General features: G+C 36.7%; 1 protein-coding gene across 1 annotated transcript in view; it reads left to right on the top strand.

Annotated features, from left to right (window-relative positions):
- The window catches only part of LOC131431100 (neural-cadherin-like), a 189,182-nt gene extending 178,053 nt beyond the window's left edge, over positions 1-11,129 (top strand). The window contains exon 11 of the mRNA XM_058596598.1: positions 10,716-11,129. Within this exon, the coding sequence (XP_058452581.1) occupies positions 10,716-10,780 (65 nt within the window). The 3' untranslated portion in view covers positions 10,781-11,129. The remainder of the gene's footprint in view (positions 1-10,715) is intronic.
- Positions 11,130-26,946: the final 15,817 nt, after the last annotated feature.

Raw genomic sequence — 26,946 nt, 5'->3', positions numbered from 1 at the left:
TCATCAGGTTTTTAGTAGTTTATCTTCATAACTGTCCTCAATGACTGAATGCTTTGGACTGTTTGATAAATTACAACCTTCGGAAACGTTAACAGCGTAATTCGTACTATACCGAGCTGTTATTAGGGATATAACAGCTGAAGAGATCGAGCTAAAAGTAGAAATTAAGTGGATGTTTGTTGTATGTGTTTTACAGAGCGGCATCTCCATGTTTATGAAATGCATAAAAAAAAGTACGGGTGTGTAATGTCAGAGACATAACTGCACAGCAAAAAATTATGAAATTTACAGGTGACGTAAATACATATATGACGCAATTCAGAAGAACGTAATTCGTAAAATGATTGAATTTCACAAGAATGATTTAAATGTACGTCAAACATACCCCACTTTTAAGGCAGACGTGTAATCTTACATGTTTCAGCAGTTAAAAATATATCGAAATGCATTAAACTTGTGTTCGATTACCTGTAAAATTGAGTCATTTATGATGCTCGAATATGTCGGTCTCAGAAGACGTAAATTTACACGATTTTTTCTAGGTGTGTGGATGTCGTGAATACGAATAAAACTGACACACTTTCGTTATACTTCCGAATTCGAATTGGTAGTTGATCGATTGTGTGAATTGTGCAACTTTCCCCTTTTTCACTACTAGAATTTCAAACGATGCGCCTAGACTAAATTACAGATTAGTTACATTAATCATTTTGAAACGCAATTAAATATAATGAAATAACTAGATAGTTATTTATAATAAAAATTTGCCGTATAGAGTTCAGTAAAGCAAAATTTCGCATAATTCTTTGAGAGTATTATTATGGTTCCAAAAAGAACCTAATAGAATTGTAGAATAACGAATTGGACCTGAGTTCAAGAACTAAATTTAGAACCAAGAACAGAAGTTCTGCTTTCATTGACGACTGCTCCACCTGACGATTGAAGTCCAAATGAGAGCACGACCTGAGCGTTTGAGGTTTGGCACCACGCTAAAGGTCTGCTCTCATTATTGACGACCGCTGCTCCCGACGATTGAAGTCCAAATGAAAGCACGACCTAAGCGTTTGAGGCTTTATACCTCGCAAAAGGTCTGCTTTCGTCGACGACTGCTCCACCTGACGACTGAAGTCCAAATGAGAGCACGACCTGAGCGTTTGAGGTTTGGCACCACGCTAAAGGTCTGCTCTCATTATTGACGACCGCTGCTCCCGACGATTGAAGTCCAAATGAAAGCACGACCTAAGCGTTTGAGGCTTTATAGCACGCAAAAAGTCTGCTTTCATTGCCGACTGCTCCACCTGACGACTGAAGTCCAAATGAGAGTTGCGAAAAAGCCAAGCAAAAGTAAAGAGTTTTCCGCGTTGTTTTCAAAATTTGAGAAAACTTAATATTTGAGTTGTTTGTGGTTATCTCACACTGTTCAAAATATTATAGTAAATTCCTGATCACATTTTTGATGAAATGGTGAAAGAATTATGTTGCTGCCTTTAATACAAGTCGAGATATTCACGATTAAGTTCTGCCTATTCTTCCATATGGCTAATTTTGAAAAGGCACCCTATAGTAAAGTAAGTCGTATTCACGACAAAAAGAATTTCCTCTAAATTTATCTGCGTAATACACCTAATTCAACTCGCCGATTTCCATCTCACTTACTCTTATTAGCTGCTTGAACAGAGACTTTAATGTGGAACGCATTTCTAATACTTTTTTGTCTTTCTCTTTAGAAAAGTAACAGTGTTTATGGAGAAACCGACCGGCGTTTTTTTTCTCGCCGCGCATTTTTCTCGGAAATGGTTGAACCGATTTGAACTAACTCAGGATCATTTGAAAGCTTCTATTAGGTTGTGAATCAGGTTCAAAGATCGAGTGGTTGTCACTTTCGGTTTCGGAGATATACTGGTATGAATTACGCAACCTATAGAACGCGTTTTTTGTCTATCCGTCTATGTTTAATCTGGTTTGATGTGCGGGGGAAGTGACTGTTGCAGAGTAACCGTTCCCGTTTTTGATCATTCTCAATGTTTCAATCCACTTGACGAAAAATATTTGTTGTCGTTTTTGCCCTGAAGATGAAGGGATATTCCTTCGAAACGTCGGCTTTTAACGCAAAATAAATATTTTGTAAAGCAACACTTGACCAAAAAGCCATATTTCAATAAATTACAACAAAGTGGTCGTACCGTCTTCAGAGTATTTTTAAAATACGTTTATTTCATAGGCAATATACAGAAGTTTTTCCTCGCCGTGGCATCCATAGTACATAGAACTTTATACCTAATACATTTCGAATATCATATTAGTATGTTGGTATTCATTAGTTAATCTAAACACTGTTTTTATCAATCGGTTTGCTATTATAAATTACAATAAATAAAATACATTTATTTTGTACATGGTCTTATAACTGTTTCAGGTTTGTTTGTAACAGTTTATCACTTTTATTCAATATAAGATAGTGGTTGAACTCATGGAAGAGAAAGGAGTTTAACATAAAATAAAATTTAAATTGAAACTCCAATGAACTTAATGAAATGATAAAAATGTTTCATGTAAGGAAGGTCACGTTGTTGCTGATACTTTTTGATTTCGATAATCTTGTCGTATATGAGGCGTGAGCATTTATTCATTTTATTTATTAAAGTGACACATGCGTTATCAATACTCGGGTAGATGTTCTGCGTAGTTTCGATTTCCTAATATTCTGGCAAGGAATTTGAAATAACTCCGAAAATTATTTTAATTTTATTAGTTAAACTATGATAAAATGGTGAGAAAGCTATGAAAAACTATGAAAACTGTAAGGATCAGCCCTAAGGGGTTGTTCGAGCTATTGATGTGGAACAAGGCAACTAAAATTTCTAATGATCGATATTTTCAATCAATCGTCATACTTTTGAATGCGCAATCACACGAAAATCTCTTTAGATGGATCTATTTTATGTCGTTTTCGTTTAAAAAAACTGAAACTGACCCAGGGTAGTTTCCTCAAGCAAACACTTTTCCCGAAATTGTGTTGAGTTCGAGCTTATTAACGGGGGTGTGAGCAAACCCGATATGAAAATAAGGTTTTGAAACTGACCCGAATTTTAGGAGTGACTTTAAACAAACGGACACCAGGAACCAACATCGAACACGCGAACCCAGACGATAAACTCTGTTTGCCTTGATTTGTATTTGTCTTGTATCCGACGAAATTATATTAATGGCCCAAATATATGCAATTATACCTACGTCCATACTACCTTAACGGATTTCGATATTAAAGCTTCTCTTCGCCAAGCTTGTATTCAAGTTTTGCAAGCATGCAGTTATTTTTATAGCGTTAAGTTTCTCCATTCTGAGATTTCGATAGAAGCGATAAACTTTTTCTCATTATTAATTAAGTTCACTAATTTAAATTAGAAATTAATCTTAAACAATCAAAATTTACCCTGGGGTAGTCGCAATTTTTTCTGGCGGGAACGACATAACACATAGCTCTCGTGACACATACGATCAAAGCAATACGGTGAAAACTTCAAATCGTTTCATAGCGCTTTGTGTGATGCTTTCTGCCTACCAGTTTACTATAATTTCGCTTATATTTATAGATTCGCATGCTTCATACAGCTTTGCGTTTGCATCGATTGACCAATCAGAGCGATACTTTCCAACCGGTATATAAGCGATATACCTCCTTTAAAACCATCGTCTCCGCTGAACCAGCATAGTGTCTAAGATTTTTAGCAGACAAAATTGGACAGTGCTCGCTATTAATTTCAATCATATATAATTCTATACTTTATGCTTCATCTATAATTAAAAATACGTGGATTTGAATATTAAAATCAATACGTAGAAATATATCCAATCAGTTGATGATATAATATAAGTAATTGAAACTACTCTGACTGAGCTGTAAGTGTTCAAAAGCTGACTACATTTCTACTTGTATTTACCCTTGAATTTCTAATTTGTACCCCTATATAGAAAACAAAGATGTGTTCCACATCAAAAGCAAAGTCTTGGAATTAAATTCCTTTTTGTGGAATTGGACCTTTGAGTTTTATCCTACATTTCCATAGAGAGATGGCTTTTTGGTCAATTGGTTTCTCGTCAAAACATTTATTTTTCGTTAAAGGCCAACGTTTCGAAGGTTACACCTTCATCTTCAGGGCAAAACGACTACAAATATTTTTCGTAGTCGTTTTGCCCTGAAGATGAAGGTATAACCTTCGAAACGTTGGCCTTTAACGAAAAATAAATGTTTTGACGAGAAACCAATTGACCAAAAAGCCATCTCTTTATTTAAAACAACATCAACTGGTCGCACCCGCATCAAATAATTTCCATAGAGATGTTGAAAATTTGCAAATATTTGCAATGGAGTGCGTGTGTTTGAACTATTCTAGGTCCCATTATCTGCGATTTTGATAAAAAAAAAGACGTTTTCTCGTATACTGAGTTAACCACGCTACGAGCTCCAAACTCCATCGATCAGCTTCGCCTTGAATGCATCGAATCAAATTGATTCAAACATTACTTTCAACATTCGATCGCTAGTGAATGACAAGCAATCGACGCGTATTCGTATGTTAGTTTTGTATAGATGAAAGACAGCGTTTTTTATCAATCGCACCAAACTCTTTTTTTAGCATAAAGCTAGCTAACTATATCTTCTCGATATTGTACGTGGAGATGCATACACTTATTTTTTTACGTGCAATCGGGCATCAACAATGTATAGCAGAGTGTTTTAAATGGTACGCGTGCTTAGAACACTTGGTCATTCGAATTTGGTTGTGCTATTTGTGAAAGGTTGTAACATGCGAGTCGGGAAGTTGTAACATGAGATCGGATCTCGAAAAAATATACTTTCACTTTGGTGTATCTCAACAACAGTGTAACGATCAATTTGATCCAACTTGTTTGCTAATGAAGCTAGAATTGCAAGCCCCGTGTTTTGATGGTTTGCTGAGTTCAATCGTGAGCGTCGTGAGCTCTATGTAGAATTAGAACTCCATGCCCAGCCAACGACGTAAGCGGAACAGTTTCAAAATTGTGCTCTTACTTTCACTTGTCCTTTCAGTCAGTTTCGGTTTTTCAGTGAAAATTGTATACTGTGCAGTGTCGATATTCAACAGAAGCTCTGAGAATCGATAATGACAGGAAACGATTCAAATTAATTTTTTCCTGCAGGTGCTCGAATCTGCACGGAAAAGCCAGCGATCGCAACACAACTAAAATATTAGTTGTTTTTCTGATTTTGATTGGCTAAAATTTGGTACAACTAATCGACTGTTGTTTTAACTAATCTGTCATTTTTGATTTATCGAGCTGGCAGCTTAGCAACGACACCCAACAAGTAATGAAACGTTTCAGTTGAGCAATGCCAAACACCCTGGGCGAACAATGCAACGTTTCAATGAGATGTCACTCGTGCAATTGAGCAAAGACACAATCCCAGCAAAGTTACTTGTATGCATGAAAGCAAAAAAATGTCTCAGTTGTTTCAACCAATTATTCAGTTATTTGAACTTAAGACGCCAATTGCAATAAATATTTTTTACTGTTATACCGCTGACAGACATGTGATTTCCGTACAATGATTTCTGTACAACGCTGTACGCGTACAACGATGAGGTGACAGACATGTTTTGCGCACAGAAAGAATATACAGTGAAAGGAAACAACTCAAAACTTAGCTTAATTTCCCAGCTCCGATGATCGATAATATAGAAACCAAAAATTTTTGCGGTTTGAAGTGTATTCCTAGTAACTGATTTATGACAGATATAATCAATGCCTCTCGGAATTATTAAACTAATTTTGTGTGTGAGTGTTCTTCGGATGACAGTTTCACTTATATCAAATTATAAGGTTTTAAGGTACATTTATGACACGTTTGTTCTGGGATACAGGATTTTTACCTTCATTATTCAAATGTAATTAGCATGAGCAAAAACTATCTGTCCATAATTTTGATGTTCTACCGTAACATTCACTGATATCAAATAAAAATAAAAGTGATTAATCACCAGATTTTGTTTGTAAATCATGCCGACTTTTGCAAAATCCGCAAAAATTTCATGTTGTTCAGTATAATTCCTTTTTGCCCGCATATTCACAATAAAAATAAGAGCGCATAAACTTTTAACATTGAGCGTCAAAAGAGTAAATAAATCAAAGATGTTCTTAGTATGTAACCAATTAAAAAGGGCATGGCACACACATATTCCAAAATAATGCTTTGAACGAAACAGTTTATTCATTACGAAATTTTCATAAAAAGGATTATGTTTACCATAAAGCTGATTTTAAAACCTTCTGGAATTTGAAATCATTCCGAAATAGATTTGACATAGGTTTGATGCTTCATTTTGCTTCATAAAGCTTATGAAAAATGGTCTACTAGGTTGGAATATAATCTCATGATTGTTTTATTAGGATTTTGAGGAGTTTAAAGTTGTGACTGCACAATTGGTTTATTGATGTATTGAATATTTATCGTTTATTATTCCCACATGTGCATTCAAAATATGAATCGTTATGTGTTCTAAATCCATTTCAGAATAAATTTGCTTGTTATTGAATAAAAAACAATTGCTCAATAGTGCTGATTTTATGTACACATATGAATATATTGTTTCCTTATTTGTATTTCAAAGCTTCACAAAATTTATCAGCATTTCTTGGTTTGACTGCTTTTTGAGAATGTGCTAAAACGTTGATAAAGTATATAAGCTTTATGCTGCTTGTTAGCATTTTACCAAAATTTTGTTTAAAATAAAACGATGGTTGTTTATCATTTGATGCTCAGATGCTTTGATGCTTGTTTCGTGAGTTCACCATCGCTCGTCAATGGCGCTGGTAGCAGTAAACAGTGATGTGATTTTGCACAGTACAACGATAGATGACCGTAGTACGGAAATCACCGTTGAATCATGATGCTCGCGTGATACCACCGTGATTTAGGGTGACAGACATGTGATTTCTGGGTGTACAGTGATTCCGATATCACATGTCTGTCATAAGCATTAGCCTCTTCGGGGGCAGCTAATCGTTCACTGCTTGAACAACGAAATTTTACCTAATTAACTGCTTATATCTTTGTCACTAAACTCACAAAGGATATGGAAATGAACCAAAAGATTACAATTCTCAAAAGGGAACTCACCAGTAAAATGGTCACAGGGAATTAGGAAATTTTTCCTTCACTTGCAGAATGGCTCGCTGGTAAACCTAATGCTACAGATACACTTTCAAGAAAATACAAATAGTCCCACTTCACTTTAACAGCAAATTTTTAAGCGTTAAGCGGTTTTAAGAACATTGACATGAACTGTCCTAGAATACATTACTCTCAGATGAAATTAAAACATTTATACTGTAGGAATATCTATTTAACACATGGAAAACTTGTTTTACAATTAACTGTTATATTCTTCTGCATACTTACACTTACATAAAATGACCACTACGTAACTAACATAAATGACGTTCATTAACCATTGAAAATTTTCAATATGAAACGCTGCTGGTGAAATGAAGAGGTTTTTTGTTCTGCGTTTTGCTGTCTTCGTTCTCCGCCAAGTGACAGCATTTGAATACAACAATTTCGGTTACCTGAAAGGTTATGACAAAATCAACAGATATGTTAGTTGAATCAACAACATTTTAGTTGAAACAACCAGGGTGTGAAACAACAATTGCAATATTGTAATTTTGTGATCTGCGGGTTCTCCGTGATGTAGTAGTTAGGTTTCCAAAGAAGCTCTAGAGTGTAATTACTTCGATTGGTCATATTAAAGACGTCACAGATTTTCAATATATTGATGAAACAATGAGAATGGAAAATCTACTGATTCTTTCGGCAGACGTTATTTTGGTTCCGCCTTGTCACACAGAAACGAGTGATACTCTCTTCTATTTAAATGAGAGACGAAAATGCTTCGTCGCTCTTCGTTTGTTTGGGATGCGGTTATTAACGAATGAGACAGTAAAAAACGAATATGAGGCTGTCGGGTTGAATTCTTTCATTGAGAATGTGTGACAATTTTAAGCTCTGACCTGGACATTAGTTCTTGTTTTTGTATCTCAGATATAAAAATAAAGTAATTGCCTTTCTCTATAGAAAGGATATAGAATAGCTGGAATATTGGCTTTCGATTCGAGTTCCGGGGATCCAGGGTGTTATATGCATATCATTTGACCCAACACGACGAGATAAGAATATGTATGAGTGCATATTTCAAAGTTTTTTTCTGTCCTCTAGATATTCTCAGATTAGAACTGAATCGATTTCAACAACCTTAGGCTTATTCGATAACTACTCTTGAGCTGTAGATCCAATTCGTAGATCAAATGGCTGCCACTTTTGTTTTCGGAGATAATGGTATAAAAACCGTAACGGCAAAGTGTTTTTTTCGCGAAAATTTCTTGGAGATAGCAAACCGATTTTAGTAAACTTAGGCTCCTTTTAAAGCTACTATTAAGTTGTGCATTAATTTCGAAGATAGGCTGTCACTTCCGATATCTAGGATATAACGGTATGAGTGACGAAACGGACAGAAAGCATTTTTTTTCTCCGTTAAATTTTCTCAAAGATAGTTGAACCGATCTTGAATAATTTTGAAGGCGGACATTTCCAATTCCGGAGATACAATCGTATTAGTAACGTAATCAACAAAACAGACAGTTTTTGTATCCACTCAATTTTCTCGTAGATAGATTTCTACCAACTTTGGCTCGTTCGAAAGCTACTATGAGGTCATTGATCAAGATCTGAAGTATTAGTACCGAACATTTCTTGTTTAGAAAATGTAATTCTATAGATGACGTAACCGTCATATCACAGTTGTTGCTTTCAATATGCTCATTTTTCTTGTAGATGTCTGAACCGATTTCGAAAATCTTAGTCTCATTTGAAAGCTATTACCAGGTTATTTGATAGATTCGGAAAATATGTAGAAAACACTTTTGGATTGGATATTATCTTCTAGGTGACGTAACTGACAAATCTCACTTTTTCTATTTCGTTTTCTCATTTGGGGTTCAATTCAAATGTAATATTTGCTTCGGTTCCACGAAAGTTACTGAATAAGTGACTTAGGCATTGAAATATTTTTTGTGAAATAATCGAACAATTATTAAATTATCCGACAGTTATTTGAGCATAAAAAATGGAACAGCTTTACAGTTGATTTAAAGCAATATTTTATGCGAGAATTTTATATATCATATTTTTGCGGTGTACCAAATTTGCGTCAAAAATTGGCTGAAGGGCAATTACTGCTTGAAGGGCAAGAGAAAGAGATTATAACTTCACAGAGTGAGAGTTAGGAAAAGGTTTTTTTAGATCATATAGAATAAACCTTACGGTTTTTCGTCTTTCAAATCAAATCTGCGAGATTGGGAAACGAACCCAGGTATATGACATGATAACGCTATGTTCCTCGTTTCAAAATTGATAAATATTATGAAAGGTTGTGCCAGCACCAATCCTTTTTTGGGTTTTAGTTTTTTTTTCATTAACCAACATCACGACCATGATTTGCTATAATTATCAAGTGCCAGTCGAGATAGTATTTGATTATTATCATCGTCACCAACCGGTACACAATTGTGTGTTTGTGGTTATTCAATGGAACCATAAAACTGGAACCGGAAATTGCCTGCAGCTTATCCGGTCCATTCTCCAAGCTTCTAACGAAATCTTCATCATCATGAGCCGATCGGACGTGCTCTGCTATCTAGTACTAGTCTGTAATTATGATATAACTAGCAACAATAGCTATTAATATTTATCAATTCCGGACTTGTCGTCTAGCCCGATGTAATATATTTCAATTAAAGGATGTAGTTTTGAAAATGTAATAGGTTTAATTGATATCGGTATGTTGAAAGCTCTCCTGCAAACTTGGCACATCTTTGAATGCTATCTGCCTAGAGTCGGTCCGATAAATTCAATTAGTTCATGTGAATCTGTCGACATTCGAACCAAATAACACCTGGAAAATCGGAAAAGGTAGAATTGTGTGCGAAACACCTACCAGCCCGAAATAGGTAGAATGACTGTCCTGCAGTTTCTATCACATATATTAATTTCAACTGTGGTTTATTCTCCACTGGAATTCCGTTTCTGGTCTACCTGGTACCTATCGTACGAAGTGGGCATACTTTGTTTAAATCGACTTTATACAGTATCCGGCTACCTGTATCTTAGACCCAATGGACAAAATCAAACGCCTGAGTAATCAAACGGTCGAAGGAGCCCTACTTCCTGACCGCAGGAGATACCATCATCTACCGGTCAGAAATGTAAATAAGTCAAGAAAGTGGAAGAAATGCTGTTCCTTTTTTCTTTGTGAAATTCAATATTCAACCATCCACAAACAGGCAATGTGCATATAAGCCTTTTCGTTTGCTACGAAGGATAGTCTTCGATAAATCAAATTAATAATGCAAATAAATTGGTCCGTCCCGGTCGCTTGGTTACGAAGAATGGCTTCCCGCCTGATTTCGACCCAAATGAGCGGAATTAAATCATTTCCTGGTATTGTAGTAGGAAGGGTTTACCTGTCCGAAACCATGAGTGACCATTCACCACACCAAAGAGAGTAAGAGCGAGGCAGTAATACTTTAACATTGGGGAAATTGATTGGATCCTTCCTTAAAGAGATAATTTTACGATAAATTATTCATGTATGTATTTTCATTTCATCTCATTGCAGGTACGTTTCCGGTTTTCAACCGCAGCTGCCGTCCGCTCGATCGGTGCCATCCCCGGGTTGTGTGAGTAAACATTGATTCGAACGGTTGGGCTGAGATTGATGGATGAGACTTTTGATCGAATGAAAATCGGGTTGAAATCAAACATTGGTTTCGTTTCGGGTTTTGGGGCCAACCTGATGTTGTTTCGATTTTATCTTAGATTGTCTGAAATTGCCTCTACCGACATAATACACTTCCCCATTTCGAAGAACCAACAGCAATACCGGCACTGATGTAGATTGATGGATCGGAAGAAGTGAACGATTCCCTGCAGTACTTGTGGAATATGTAGGAAAATCATAATATCTGAATACCAGTAGGGGGGAAAGGGGGTCTCGAAATAGGAAACGGAAGCTTGTAGGCGATTTAGAAGATGAATTTCATCTGTAGTCACAATGTTTAGGTTCAAGGATACACAGCGCAACAGTGTCTCGATTTAACTACAGCTATTTTGATTATTCGTTTTAGACGTAATCGGTTTGACTCGAATTTTGTAGTTGGGATGATCTATGATTTTACGGACTAGTCATCGCATTTTGTCATCCCATCGACTTGAACCGAGAGTTATTGAATCACAAAGCACGTCCGTTAATCGATTGAGCCACAGAAATACACATATGCTTGGCTGGTAAGAGGTACAACAGAATTCATACAATCGCGCCTGCTAGGTGAATGCAAGTTACAATCGAAACTAGTAAAATTCTTTGTAATATAACATAAAATCTTTTCGAATTAAATTTTCCGTCATTTGACAAATTATGTCTTTATGAATTAGATCGTATAAGTGATTAACTCACCTGTAAAATTCATATATTTTAATCCATTGATTGAAGCGCACGACTACATATGTGGATTTCCACAGAGCAATAAATCATAAAACTGACAGGTGACGCAAATCTACATATGACTTAATCCCTGAGAACATTATTAGTAAAATGACTAATTTTTACAAAATTTTAATATCAGTTTAACATACACATCCTTTCAAGCAGGTGTGTAAACTTTGTATTCTCAAATAACTGTGTGTTATTTTTGTCGCTCGAAAATGTCGGTCTCAGAAGACATAAATTTACACGATTTCTTTTAAGTGTTAAGTCACACAAAAAAAATTTTACAGGTGACTTAATCCCTCATACGATGTAATTCATAACGACTTAATTTGTCAAACTTCATTTAAAGAGCATTCGACTAGTGGGTGAGACTGTATGATTTTTAATGCACCTTTTTTCCAGCCAAACAGATGTATGCATCTGTGGCTCAGTCGATCAACGGACGTACTTTGTGATCCGAGGATTCTCGGTTCAAGTCAACAGCGATCACTATCATTACTTTTTTTTCAATGAATTTCGTGTCATGAAGTGTTAGACACAATTTTCAATGTTCTTGCACGTACAATTGCGTGAACTGCGACATTCCATTTATGTGCATCTAATAAAATGTAAAATCACAGGATTTTTTGGAGGTGTGTGGCACAGATACTTTTTGCACTTCAAAGGTGATCAATAGGGTCAATAGATTCGTAGGGGAAGGGGAGGTTGTATGTATTAAGTAGCTCTATGAAAAGAGGTTCAATGTAAAATTTATCGAATTCTTTTAAAACGATAGCTTATGATGAGTACCGGGTATTTTTAGTGTTTAATGTAGCAAGTGTCCCTAACCAGAGTTGAACAAAAGTCATTTTTATTAACTCGAAATAGACAAAAATTACGAAAAATAAATGTCACTCTCAGCTCTATGAGAAATAAATGTCACTCTCTCTCTATGAGAACTCGATCCATACCCAGTCAACGACATAAGCGGAACAGTAGTTTCAAAATTGTGTTCTTTATTTCGTTTACCCTTTTAGTAATTTGCACACAGAAAACGATACACAATGATTTTTAATTGTTGGTGCTCGATATATGTAGCAGTTTTGGTTTTCAAAGAGGTTCTGGGGTGTAATTACTTGGATTTATCATATTTTAAACAGACTTCTTGACGACAAGTTTTGACACTTTTTTTCAATCTTTTTCGAACTGTTGAATGGTTTCGGCTGCCGATACATGTTTCCTAAGATGTGGCTTCATTAATGCCCAAAATTCCTCAATTGGTCGAAGTTGTGGGCAATTTGGTGGATTCATGTCTTTTGGGACGAAAGTTACATTTTTGGTAGTATACCATTCTACCGTTGATTTCGAGTAGTGGCAAGAAGCAATATCTAGCCAGAAGACAACAGGATCCTTGTGGCTTCGAATCGTGGGTAGAAGTCGTTTTTGTAAACATTCCTTGCTGTATATTTCGCTGTTAATTGAAGCAGTGGTGATGAAGGGTTTCGAAATCCTACCGCAGCGACAAATTGCTTGCCAGACCATAGCTTTCTTACCAAATTTTTCGACTTCAATCGATGTCTCGGACTGGTTTAACACTTGCCCTTCTCGCACCGTATAATATTGTAGTCCCGGCAATGATTTGTAATCGAGTTTCACGTAGGTTTCGTCGTCCATGATTATGCAGTTCAAATTTCCAGCAAGAATCGTATTGTACAGCTTTCGAACCCCGTTTTCGGTTTATCCTCAAAGGTGTTATCCTCACCGAACTTCCTGATTGCATTTCGCACGGCTTTTTCACTTACTCGTTCCATTTTTGCTATCTTTCTCAGTGACAGTCCGCGTTCTGTGCACCATTTGTACACAATTTTTCGACATTGTTCTGCTGAAAGTCCACGCATTTCGAAACACACCAATGAAAACGAATAACCAACTGTACAAGTGGTTAGAGAAGAGTGTAAAAAACAGGACGCAGCCATAAAAATATTCTGAACCATTGCGAAATGGCAGCGGTTTTTGGTTGCGTCCATACTTTCTGGGATAGTCTTTATATCAATGAAAGAATGAGAATTGAAATTCGACTGATTCTCCCAGCAGACGTTATTTTGATTTCGTCTTGCCAAAACGGGAACGAGCGACGTTGACATTGCTACTCTATTTTGTTTCAATGAGAGGTAAAAATGCTTCGTCTTTATTCGTTTGTTTTGGATGCGATCATTTACGAATGAGACAGTAAAGAAACGAGTATCATGCTGTTAGATTGGATTCTTTCATTGAGAATGCGTGGCAATTTTAAGCTCTGTTCCTAACACAAAGAATCTAGGTTCAAATTGCTTACATAATGCCCCGCTCAAGTAACAATTTTTGTTACGCTAGCTTGTTTGTGACTAGTTTGCAACCAGATATTTGAGTGATTGTTACTAACATCTAACCACTTGCATGACTCAAAAAGCGCAGTTTCTACTAGTTGTTAGGTCGGCTAAAAATAAGTTGTCGTTACGTTGTAATGTCATACTGAAAGAACTTATCTTTTCTTAACTTGAAAATAACTTGTTTACAAGTAAACTAGTTGAAACTTAGTCACCATCGATATTATAAACATTGAATGAATACAGAACACTTTTCTATCATCAATAAAAAAAAGCAGAAGAGTGCTTTAAATCACAAACTTGATACAAGGTACAAATTTCACAACGATTTTAAAACTGTCGAGCGGAATTAAATTTTACTTAACTGTTTTTTATGCGCCGTCAATCAAAATCAGTTTATAAAGATATAATAAAATAAACAGCAAAATAACCGAATCAAAATGCTCAAAATTATTCCAAGTAGAGTGATTTCTCATCATTTTAAATTCATATATCATGAGAATTATAGAATTATCACAATCGATGTTCAATCCCTTTATTATTTTCTTCGTGTTTATGACAGTGCATAGAACAAAAATGACTATTCTGCCTTTCACTATTTTCGGCAAAAAGTAGTTTTGAAAAAAGTAATATCCTGGTTTTATTTATGTTTCACACACTTCTTGAGACTCCATATTGTGTTCACCATATTCAAGCCAACAAAGGTTATTTTGTTTGCATTTTCGTTATCATAACGTTGGGAAAACCAACCGATAACTGTCTGAATCAATGAAGAAATTATATGTTATAATCTTATAATATCTAAGTTATTACTACAACAAATCACAGTAACGATTTACATATACGCTTACGTATTTATAATGGTTTCGCAACGGAAAATAAACCTTTTTTCAACTAGTAGCTAAAAGCATAGATGTGATTAAAGATATGTTAGAATCAAGTAACGATAACTTATAAATGATAGCTAGTTCAATGTTTACGTTATAAAGAAACATTGCTGTCACCTTGTTTAACCAATATAACATGAAAAACATGTTCGTGCTCTTGTTGCAACACAGTTGGGTTAAGTGGTATCAAAACTTGTTACGGGTTGCTACTATTGAAGTCAAAAAAAATTTATTTTCAACAAGTGGCTAGAAGCATTGTTGTGATTAAAGATATGTTTGGATTAAGTAACGTTAGCTTATAAATTATATTTAATTCAATATGACACAAAGATGTTATTATTGGAAACCTAAAAAACTATTTCGTAACTAGTTATGTTATGATGAAACATTGCTGTCACCATGTTTTAACCAGTATAACATAAAAAACATATTCGTGCTCTTGTTGCAATATAGTTTGGACTTTGTCGTATCAGAACTAGTTGCGGATTGCTACTTGGGCGGGCATTAGAGCTTAAGCAGTGTGATATATTTGAAAAAAATGTTTATATATTCCAACAAAACTCCGAAACACTTCAAGAGATTACCACCAAATTTGGCACAAGTACTTGTCATGAGGGTATTTTTAATAGACCGGAGGTCTAAAATGTGTTCTTCATATGGGGAGTTGCAGGTTTTTTCGAATTTAGTGACACTTGACGAGCACGAATTTTTTTGCAATTCAAGGATGATCATAACGATATTTATATGCTTTAAAAGATCTACAGACAAATTGTTCCTAAGCTGCAGCTTAACTCCTAACCAACTCAACGAATTTTTACTAAGCTTGGCACCGATATTTTTAGTATGGGAGTATTTTTATTGAAGCGGAGAGAGAATAAAATGTGAACAAAATTTATCTTGACGAGCTTAGATATTTAATGCATCATAGAGGTTATCAAAATATTGAAGTTTTTTAAATACCTCGATAAAGGGAGGTTTTATGTAGAATTGATTGAATTTGATAACCAAAAAGCAATTTTTGACCAGTTGGAGAGGGTACCGAAAATCAATGTCCAACACTATTTTTATTTTGTTAAAGTAGGGATGGGAACGAAATCCAGGATAGTGGCTCTGTAAAAACAATAAAGAGCCATATCGACAGCGAAGCGCATAGATTTTAGGTCATCTTGAATCCTCCGTTTTTGGTTTTAAACTAAATACCGTTCATTCTAGAGTTGGATTAATAGCAAAACAGTCGAACACAAGAAAGCAACTCAGAGCTCCAGGTGCCGATTCCGAGGTTCTGTCTTGTATTTTTCGCAAAAGAAATATTCCTTCCCATCGAACCAAATGGCAAGATAGCGTGAGATTTATTTCGACTTTCCTTTACCATCCGATGTAAGCGTCTGATGAACTTCAACTCATTTGATTTCTGTTTTATCTCTCGATATAAAAATAGACGGAAGCTGCTTGGTAGCATATTTTCTATCCGTTCGCAAGACATTGACTGACTTTTTGCAAGGATGGGCTAGATAGGGCCAGAGCTGCTAAATGTCACTATCAACGAGTAACTTTCCACGACGAAGATTGGAAAGTTTATGTCACTGGACTGCTACCAACCAGGCTCTACCAATCATCATATATTGAGTGTCTGAGAGCCGATCTGTCATAACTTAAATTCTCTTGATATTATACTCACCAGGACGCTCATTGACTGCCGATGCGATTGATATTATCTTCATTTCTCCTGTCACTGCTTGATTACGATGTGACTAAATATTAATCAAGCAGCATAAACATTGAATTAAATTCATGTACATCAATAAACTCCGAAATCCGATGACTTTTTACAAACAACAATTAACTTTATCCATTTATGTTTATGTTAGTACTCTCATGGAATTTTTTTCCTTCAACAGGGAATAGGAGAATGAGAGAAAGAACAAAATGCGTCACCTGTCTTTGACTGAGTATACTTCTACTTGGTCATAGAACTATCGAGTATCTCAGTTGACAGACACTTTGGCCGTACCGATTACAGTTGACGATGATTTTAGTCAGTCTGTCAAGGTCATTTGACATGACTGACAATTTGCAGCTCTGGATAGGGCACGTTGTGTAATGGAATGGATTCCATTCAGTATTTTTTTCTGTTTTTAAAACAAATGGAATGAATAATACTGTTCGATGATTTTTTGTGTGAGGGATTGCAACAGCCATCAATAATTAATTAACAACCACCCAAATGAAATGAAATATCAATTGTTACTGTTGTAAATGCCCATCCAATGTTTTGGGCACAATAAAAGAATGCATCAATAAAACCAGTTCTTTTCAATCAATTTCGAACTCAATTCGCTTCTCAATCAAAGTGTATATGTGAGGGCGTCGAGTTTTTGGTATGTGTCGAATTTAAACCGTATTCAAAGGGATCTTAAATTCTGATAAATCAATTGTTTTTCAAAACACGTGATTCATTTCCCCATAGAATGAGGATTTGAGAATCATTGTCATATGTCAAGAACATTAACAGCGTGTCACACGAGTGTGCCATATAGCTTAAAAAATTACTGTACGAAGCGACAGTTGTACTTCACAGTTAAAAAATCATCAAAAAGAATATCTTTCTGAGAAACTTTACAAATTTTGTTGTTTGGGTAACTTCTGCGAATTAGAAATGTCAAACAAGAATGTCAATACACTCGTTAGTCTATTCACCACAACGAATAGTCGCTCAATGAGATGTATCTCACTCTTTCCCGTTTGTTAATATTGTCTCTATACATCTCGCTTATTGTGTGTTTTTTTTGTTCCTGGCTTGCTCAACTACTCTTCTTGCTTTTTCAGTATATTTGCAAAAAATGAATGCATATTTTTGCATTTCATTATTGTCGTGAATACGACTTACTTTACTATGGGGTGCCTTTTCAAAATTTACCCTCTGAGAGAGTGATAAGTTTTTGATCGTGAATATCTCTTGTTGTATCTAACGAATCAACATAATTTATCCTACATGCCATTGGAAATATGATCACAATTTTATGATAAAATATTCAGTTGTGTGATATAATCTCAAATAATTCAAAATTAAACTTTTCATAAATGTTTGGTATAAACGAGTATCAAAGAGGATAATTCATGAGGCGCGTTTGCCTTTCTCGTATTTTTAAAGCTCATAGCTCAGTGATCTGTGGAATAATTCATATAATTTAACTACCAATAGAATCGAAATTTTTCAACTTAAGCGTGTATAAAAACCTGTCTCATTTGACCCATGTCAACACCAGCCAATCAGAACGCGTTCTAGAGGAAGAGAACAAAATATCTGCTGCTGTACAACAAATCGTTCGAGAAAAATGTTCCGAACAGTGCTTAATATCGTAGTTCCACAATTTCGTCCTTCTGAAAGGCAGGAATGAATACCGTACAGCATCCTGATAGTTTCTTTCAATGAATTATGCAAATCCGAAAGTAAATAATCGACATTAAAATTCTGTATGCGGATATTTTTATAGTAGTTAGGACCGCCCATTAGTGAAAAAGCTACAAACGAAATCACGTAAAAAGAAACCTCTCAACAAAAATTGGATCAGTTTGGATTCTATCGCCACTGCAAGCAGATGTATTGTGTGTCGTTTGCAAAGCTAGTTTCGTTTTCGGCAAGAGCGATTACGTCACAGTTGCCAGTCATTTGCATTGGTGAAAAAAACAACGGTAGAGAGCGTTACACAAAATCAGCCATTCTAATGGCTCTAAAAGTTTTCTAAAGAACTATTAGGATTTGTTGTTCGCAAATCGAAGGTAAATATCCTCAGTTTAGTGCAAATCTAGAACAGTTTGGTTAGATTTGTGCACTTTTCGCTGTGTGAAAAATTCACAGTAATCGAGATGAAGTGATGCCTTCTTTTTTTTGCGAAAAATGTGGAAAAGGGGAATGCTTGCATAATTCATACAATTGATCAACTAATTGATATTCGGAAGTGTTAAGGAACATATCAGTTGTTTTTGTATTCACGACATCCAGTTATGTCTCTGACATTACCCACCCGCCTTTTTGCCCATCAGGAACCCATTTTTATCCCATTTTTTTTTGTTGTTCAATGAGCCCAAAAACGAATCAACTTTCGAATGTCTTGACATAAATAGACCGTATTCCATGCGTTCTGTATCAATCAAACCACACAGAAAACAACCTAATTGAACAGAATGTGGTGCCCGTCATATGATGTCCCTGTGAAACACTTCCGCAAAGAAAACATTCCACGTATCGAAATCGCAGTTCAACCTATTTTCCAGATATGTGTTACTGTTCGATGCTGGTAAAATAAAAACTTTGGCCAAGAAGACTTAACAACGCCTTAACGCACCATCTTTCTGGCAATTCTCGAATACTCTTTATTTTTTAAATTCGACTGGTTTGGCCCCAATCCAAAACTCGATCAATTTTTGACTTCATCATAATTGGAGAAGTGTACAAATAGTAAATGGAAGGAGCAATGTCTGGGATATATGGCGGGTGTGGTAGGACTTCCCGTTTGAGCGAATCTGAGTATGTTTTACTGGCTGTGCAAGATGTGGGCAAGCATTATCATGTTGCAAAATTACTTTGTGGTCGCTAACGGTGTATAGTGACCGTTTTTCGTGTATTGCTCGGCTCAAACGCAGTAAATATCATTGGTAGACCTCTTCCGTGATTCTTTCACTCGGTTGCAGTAGCTCATAATACATCATACCCAGCTAGCTTCATAACCATAACCAAAATACCATTTTAAGCACAAACTGAACGAGCTATTTAACTAATGTAGTTTTTTGTTCTATAATGTATTTATCGTCAACAGTATTTCATATTAATAACTACTTTCCTAATATATTTGTACTTCCAACCTTCCAACATAGCGTAGTAGTTAAATTGTGGATCCCTTGAAAGGAAATCTTTTCCACTGAGGCTCCACTTTATGTTAATAATAAATTGCACTTCAAAGCATGAATAAATAGAATCTCAGTGGACTTTGTATCGGTGATGTCCGAGCTCAGCACACGAGCTGCTCTATACCTGCAGTGTGTGCCTATTAAGCTCGTGTGCTGTGCTTTTCAAACCAGACTCATGAGCGTGTGCTATTTGTGTAGTCCACCTTCTGACAACAGACAATAAGGAGCGGACACTGTGTGCTTAAAAATTATATTATATTATTAAATAAAAAAAACGGACACTCTAGTCAGCACATGAGACAGCTCACGAGCTATCTCCCCATTCCAGCTCATGAGCCAGCAGATAAGTCAGCATCGCGATCTGGTTCTTCGAAGCATACGACTCTCGATCTAGTAGCAACACGGCACACGAGCGTGTGCTTCAGACTTCGTGTGCGTGTTTTTGAAAAGGTACAGCACACGGACTGTATGAGAGCTGGCTCGTGTGCTGGGCCATCACTGCTTTGTATCAAGATTAAATTTGTATTTCATATGTTATATTAGCCAGTGTATTTGTTTTTCTCGTTCTCCGCTGAGAGTAGTTGCGTCCACTACCAGGGAGCTCCAAATTGAAGCTTTTTGGTGTGGGGGAGTACGGTGAGCAAAAAAAAACCTTCAGGTAATGACTTTTCTGAGCTGCCGTCAATGACATTGCTGACATTCTGGACCATCGTAATGGGCCCACTTTTCACCACCAGTAATGATTCCTTTTCTTTTATACGCACATGAATGAACGTAGAGACGTCATCTCTTGGTTGCAATATCTACGGCACCCAATTGCCTACCTTTCGGATCATTTCCATTGCGTTGTCAAATGGCTGTCCGAGTGATTTTGAAAGTTCTTCTTTCGTTTGTGACGGTCTTGCTTAATCAAACAATTCATTTTATTCTCCATCTTCGAACTATGGTGGCGCTCCGGCTCCTTCTTCGTTTTTCAAATCTAAACCGTGCAAACCACTTCCGACATGGTCGCTCAACTAGAGCATGGTCACTAGGATGGGACAAGGTTGTATGGGAAAAAGATGGAAAGGTTTATTTTCTCGCTCTACCAACCTTTCCGGGTTCCTTTTGGGTCCCATTAGAAATATGCAGAAACAGTCTGCGACTGTTATCGATTCCAAATGCAAAATTCACGCGGAGCAATTAAACCTGTTTAAAATAGAGGAACTTCTTACCGTTGGCAATCAACGTACTCGACAAAAACGAATTGAACAAATTTCTCTTGAAAAAGACTGGCAAAAGTGGCCGAAACGTCTGGCAATTTAAGAATTGAATCGTTTTTCTAGTGTAAAAAACTTATAAAAACTCATATTCCAGTCGTTACAAACCATCTTGCCAAATGTTAGCTCGATCGAAAAAACTATAGTTATGCGCAGTGGCGTACCGAGGAAATTTGACGCCCGGGGTAAAATGAGAGTTTTGCCGCCACCATCGTTGGATTAGTAAACCCCCTCTGGATTTAGTAAGGGTGAAATTGACCTTTTTACAAAAAAAAAATTGACCGGAGATCAATCTACAAACTCTAAAAATCAGAGCATGCGTTGTTTCTGTGTCTTTACAGCAAGTTGGGGAACATGGTGTGTCATTTTAAAAGAATCTACATACTAAACTGAGTAGCTACCGCGAAGACTTCAAGTAACTTAGATTACGATCACTAGCAGCAGTGGTGCTAGATTTTTTGAGGAATGAACCATTGTTTTGACCTTGTGTCGGTTTTCCTCAAACAACTTTTTCTATAAATTTCGGATTGTTTTTCAATCTGCAAAGGTTTTCTTTCTCGTCAAATTTTCTACGAAAATAACACATGCGCTGATTTTTAGAGTCTACGGGGTGATTTTCAGCCGTTTTTTCGCATACTAAATCCTATACAAACTTTATATCTCGGGCACGAAAATCGCCGATCAAAATAAAAATTTTCATAGTTCTTATGGGAAAAAGAACACGACTGGTGGAGTTGAAATCAAAATTTTGTCCCACCCTTATACGTTTCCACCAAAATCTGATGGCTTACGGCAGCTGTTTTATTCATAATGAAATAACTCCCCGTAAAACCATTTCATTCGCCACAAAACTGGAAATTTTCATAGTGAAAAAAAGGATCGTTGTTCACAAACTGATTCTGAAACTGTATGACTGTAGCTTGCCTGCGCATATCAGGGAAGGTAAATCACTGAAATCTAAATTTAAGTTACGCCATCTGTACGAAAATGACACGAACTAATTTATACGCCTAATAATACACCATTTTCTATGAAACGGCTTTCGGTAAAATGGCACTTTCAGTGTATGGCAGTTGTAATTTTTTTGATCAATAAGTGTTCGATTAGTAACGATACAGAAGTACGATAGTACCATTATTTGCGTGAAACTGACACTAAAAATAATGAATATCACTGTTTGCGTGATCCCACAACTCAAAAGAACGTTTCGTCTTTGACCCAAGTTGAACTGCTTAATGCAAAACCCGGTCGACCCCCGAAATGACCAGAAAGAGTCGAAAACACGTTTTCATTTGGCACGTCAGTTTAGACATTGCATTTCGATGCAAAGAAAAAAATGTTCTGCAAATAGCAGAAACTTTACGTCTGCTTAGCGGTTTAAATTAAACTGTCGAGTTTTGCATTAAGCAGTTCAATTTGAACTGCTATGCACTGATGAGTCAAAGACGAAACGTAAACATATCAAAATCGGTTATGTGCCCTAGCAAAAATTTGGCCAACCCCTAAATGAACAATTATTGAATTAATTATAAAAGTAGAAGAGAGGTGGCGATTAGTGCTCAGCTGAACTTTATTAAGGATTACTCTAAAACCTTAATTTACGCAAATTTAATCTACGCGTCTTTTTTACGCGTTTTTTTTAAATAACGCGATTTTTTGTTTATTTTATGCGATGATCGTTTGAAAAATGTTTTTGCATAAAGAAAGAAATCTCAATTTATGTACATAAACAAAACAATCTTCAGGTTTCAGGGAATTGAATATTGCGAAATGTACATTAATGAATTGTTTAGTCTCAAAGAATCTTAATGAGATCGTGGGCATCCAAGAATTATCTGGAAAGCAAATATTGTATATAACCACTTTTATATGACTGTTGAGTGCGGTATGTACTCGTAGAACTATTCACAGAAAATGGACATACTGTGATAAGATAAGGAAGGATTCTTAGTGTCAGTAGGATCCATAGAACTAGCCATGCAATGATTCTGTACACTAAGAATCGGCTGCGAAGTCTGTTGAAACAGAAAGGCCAAATTCCACAAAAGGAATGTAATGTCAAGACTTTGCTTTGTGATAAGATCTGCAGAAGAACTTGTACATCCAAAATTTCCTCGGAAAAGGCCTTAAGGTATACCAACGGAACCGATGATCCATCTAAAACCTGCTTGAAGTTCAGGTCTTAAGATCTACCAGTGTAACAAAGTACATGAATGACCTTTTCGTTCTCGATCCATATTCGTGATGCCACATGCAATCAATAGGACAATTATGATTGCTCTCGGCCATCCAAAAACTACCTGGAGTTGTAGCTCTACGACTGTGAGCAGCATTGAAAAACTATACATAGACTAGAGTAGATCTTAAGACCTGTTCTCACCGAAGTTCTTGGACGACTGGGAACCTAAGCAATGTGTAGCTCTAAAAGTATGAACCACAAGCAAAAAAGGCATTAGCCGTTGTAGTTCTTGCTGTGAAACAGTGTAGTCCCTAAGGACAATACTCCAAGTAGTTCTTGGATATTGGAACATCTCTTAAGTATTTCCATAGTCTCAGAACACAATCAGAGGTTCCTCAGGTGCTAAAGCATCGAACGTAGTAATATTGTTCATGTTATTTACACTAAAATCAAATGAAATTTGAAAAACCTTTTTTTACACGAAAAATTTGGATACAGTAAAAAGTGTTCCTTGAGAAACTGTTATTATCAAACGCGGGCTGCGTGAAATTTGACGCGACAATTAAAACTAAATGACAATAGCTTTGATTTGGTCTAGAAATTATTACTAAACTAAGAAACACGATACAAAGCTTGTCTTTAAAAAGTTTTGGTACCGCAAAGGGTAACGGTTTGTGGCGTTAGCAATTCAACATAAACTGTTAACGCACTGATGAGTCGAAAACGAAACGTAAACATACCTACGTAAAGCTTATTTTCTACGACCCAAAACGCTAATAGAATGAACGACTTTATATTTACACCTCTCGAAATTACCATGGAAAGTGAAAATACCCGCATCTAGCAAAGGAAAGTCTTGGTATTAGATTCCTTTTGTGCAATCAGGCCATTCCGTTTCAACAGACTTCGCATCTGATTCAAAGAGAATCCTTCCATGTCGGGACTCGAACATACGACAACTGACTGCAAGACAAGTGCCCTATGCATTGAAACGCCAACCCGGGCCCTGATTCTACCCTATCCAATTTCGACACTCAGGTCTATATGTTTCAGAGGACGTAATAATGCACGACTTTTTTTCGCTCGAGAAAACTGAAACTGGTCCAGGGTAGTTTCATCAAACAAACACTTTTCACGAAATTGTGTTTGGCTCGCGCTTAGCAACGGGGGAGTGAGTAAATCTTTTATAAAAACCAGGTTCAATTTTCAGTCCAATAACGTTGAAACTAGGCTTCAAGCAAACGGTTTGACAGCAGTTAGAGTGGAAACTGGGTTGGGTTTGGCATCAAGCGAAAACGACATAAGTGTATATGTTTAATTAGCGGTCCCGAGAAGCTATTTCGAGGCTCGTTAGTGCACGACGGATAACAGTTTATAACAGCTCTAATGGGTAACCAAAACTGTTTGAAAATTTAGGCTAATTTATTTTTAGTAACTGTCGATTAATAATAATTGGAAAACGATGCATTAGGTAATTTCGCAATTATATCGAACACGTGATCACTGTTGTAAACTTGTCAAAAGGACAAATTAGGCGAAATTCGATACACGATTTCCCATTTCTGATAGTAGAATATGTTAGCCGCTGAGAACGAATCTTTCTCTCATGAAGTTTTCAGAAAAAGACTGCTCAGACAGATTCGCCACCATGAAACACATTAACTTATCTTCTGACAAAACACGTCAGCCCTAAAACTGAATAATTAAAAATCATTCCTCATTCCACGGTTTGGTAGTAAAATTTATTGCATCAGAAACTACCATTTTCCTTTCCGTTTAATCAATGTCTCCATCACAGTCTGCACTCGTAAAAAGCAGTGTAAAAATTTCCGTGAACAACTCGCACAAAACGTTGGAAAATTTGTGATCTTTCACGTGTAGCTGCTAGTGATGCTACACGCGAGCAACGGAAGACTTTTAAATTGAAGACATTGGAAGCGAAATATTCCTCTAATAACTTCCAATGCTTGCTTTGCCACCCACCACCGAAGCATTAATTATCCCTTTCTTCCGTCCCCCCGCCTACGGTAGGTGAGATTTCATTTGGGTGATTGTGTGGTCTAAGCTCCCTTGTAACGACGCAGTTGTCGGGTGACACAATCAGGTCTTATCTCGGTTGATGGTTGAAGCACGATAGCAACGGATTCGAGCTGAACGAGTGTCAGCGAAAATAGTCCAAGGGTGGTGTTCTACTTCATCACCCTAGAAATGATCGAGGCGTAATGGTTGAGCAGTTTTTTTTTTGCTGTTCGTAGAAGTCTGTGTTTTTGGGTGACGATGATTAGGCGAGAGCTGGTTTGGTTTATCTGATGGAGCGCTTCCAAAAAGCAGTTGAACCATAAGCTTGATTTTAATTTCATCCACATAAAACATTGGCAGTAATAACTTTAATTTAGTGGCTCTCCCGTACCCGTGCCGGCTGTTGGTAATACTTTCTAAAAATGTTGCATTCTTTTATGTAAGACCCTTTTGGCAAATGAGTTGTTTACCGAAAAACAAAACTCAAAACGTTCCTGACGAGAAATTAACATTTTCTCAGAACACCGTCGGCTTCACCAGCACAAACCACTTCGATTGTTAAATTTTCTTTCAAGTGCAGAAGCCAACAGAATAGTTGATTGAGCCGGGGGGGGGGTGTTAAAACCGACTGGGGGATTTTCAAAGCCAATAATCTGCACAAAGGTCGCCCCTGTGTTCGACAATGGAAAGATAACAATAACAGGTATGCAAAGCACCCGAAGATTTTCCACTTCTCCGGCACAGTCCGGGCCATTTTAAAGAGGCTTCCGTAAACACAATTAACCGGAAGGATCCTGGTACGTCCGGAAAACCGAGACGAGTGACACTCGAGTATGTTCGGCATCGCACACGAAGTACAAAGCCTGCTCAAGAGGATATGATTTTACGGTTGATGAGGTCCGTTTGGTTCAGAAATTGTCGACAGACCGTAGCAAAGAGGCGATAGCGTTATTTACCCCCTCACCTACCCCCCCCCCCCCTCCCAATGTTCGTCGTATAACTAACTTAACGGCCAAGGGATTCCAATGCACTTCACGTCAGTTCAGCGATTTTTGCCTTTCCTCAGTAAGAGGGCTTTTGATAAGATCTAGACACGATGTGTCATGTTCGAAAGCGGAGATTAGCTCACCAAATGGAAAGTGCTACGTTCGTGTCGGTTGTTTTGAGAGGGAAATTGTTTGTTAGCCCTTGCCGATGGGGTCAAGTTTATTGCATTGTGAATAACAATCCCAGTGCAGGATTACTATTATTGTTATTTTTATCCGGATGAGTGAATGCATTCCAGTGTCAAATTTTATGACCAGAAAGCCTTCGGCAAATAGTCAATTTTTGAGACAAAATAGTTATCCTGCCGCTCAAACTATATAAGGGATTAAAGTCAGACGCGAGCTGGATTCCGTTTTATTAGATGGATCTCAGAAACAACAATACAATTGCAGACAAGTGAAATATTATAATGTACCACGCAAATTTCTCAACTCTGAGCGTAATCAAATATTCAGAAGCTCATTTTTAATATGATAAATTATGCGCTTCGCTGGATCTAAATCAAAGTGTGTTCCAGTGCGTCTATACCAAGCAATACTTTACGTTGAAGTTGAGTTTCGTTCTTATAAATTTACCATGAAATACCAGCCATGCTAATTGATATTCCGTTCTTAGGTATGTTTTTATGGCTCAGCTATCTTAGAAATATTCCGTGACAAATTAAATCCTCCTGGTTCCTCTACCTTTCTCTCTGTGGAAAATAGGCAAATTATTTTC

Source organism: Malaya genurostris, chromosome 2 (genome assembly GCF_030247185.1).
Source record: "Malaya genurostris strain Urasoe2022 chromosome 2, Malgen_1.1, whole genome shotgun sequence".
Lineage (NCBI taxonomy): Eukaryota > Metazoa > Arthropoda > Insecta > Diptera > Culicidae > Malaya > Malaya genurostris.
Note: the sequence above shows the minus strand (reverse complement) of the source record. Positions and strands in the feature narration are given on the sequence as shown.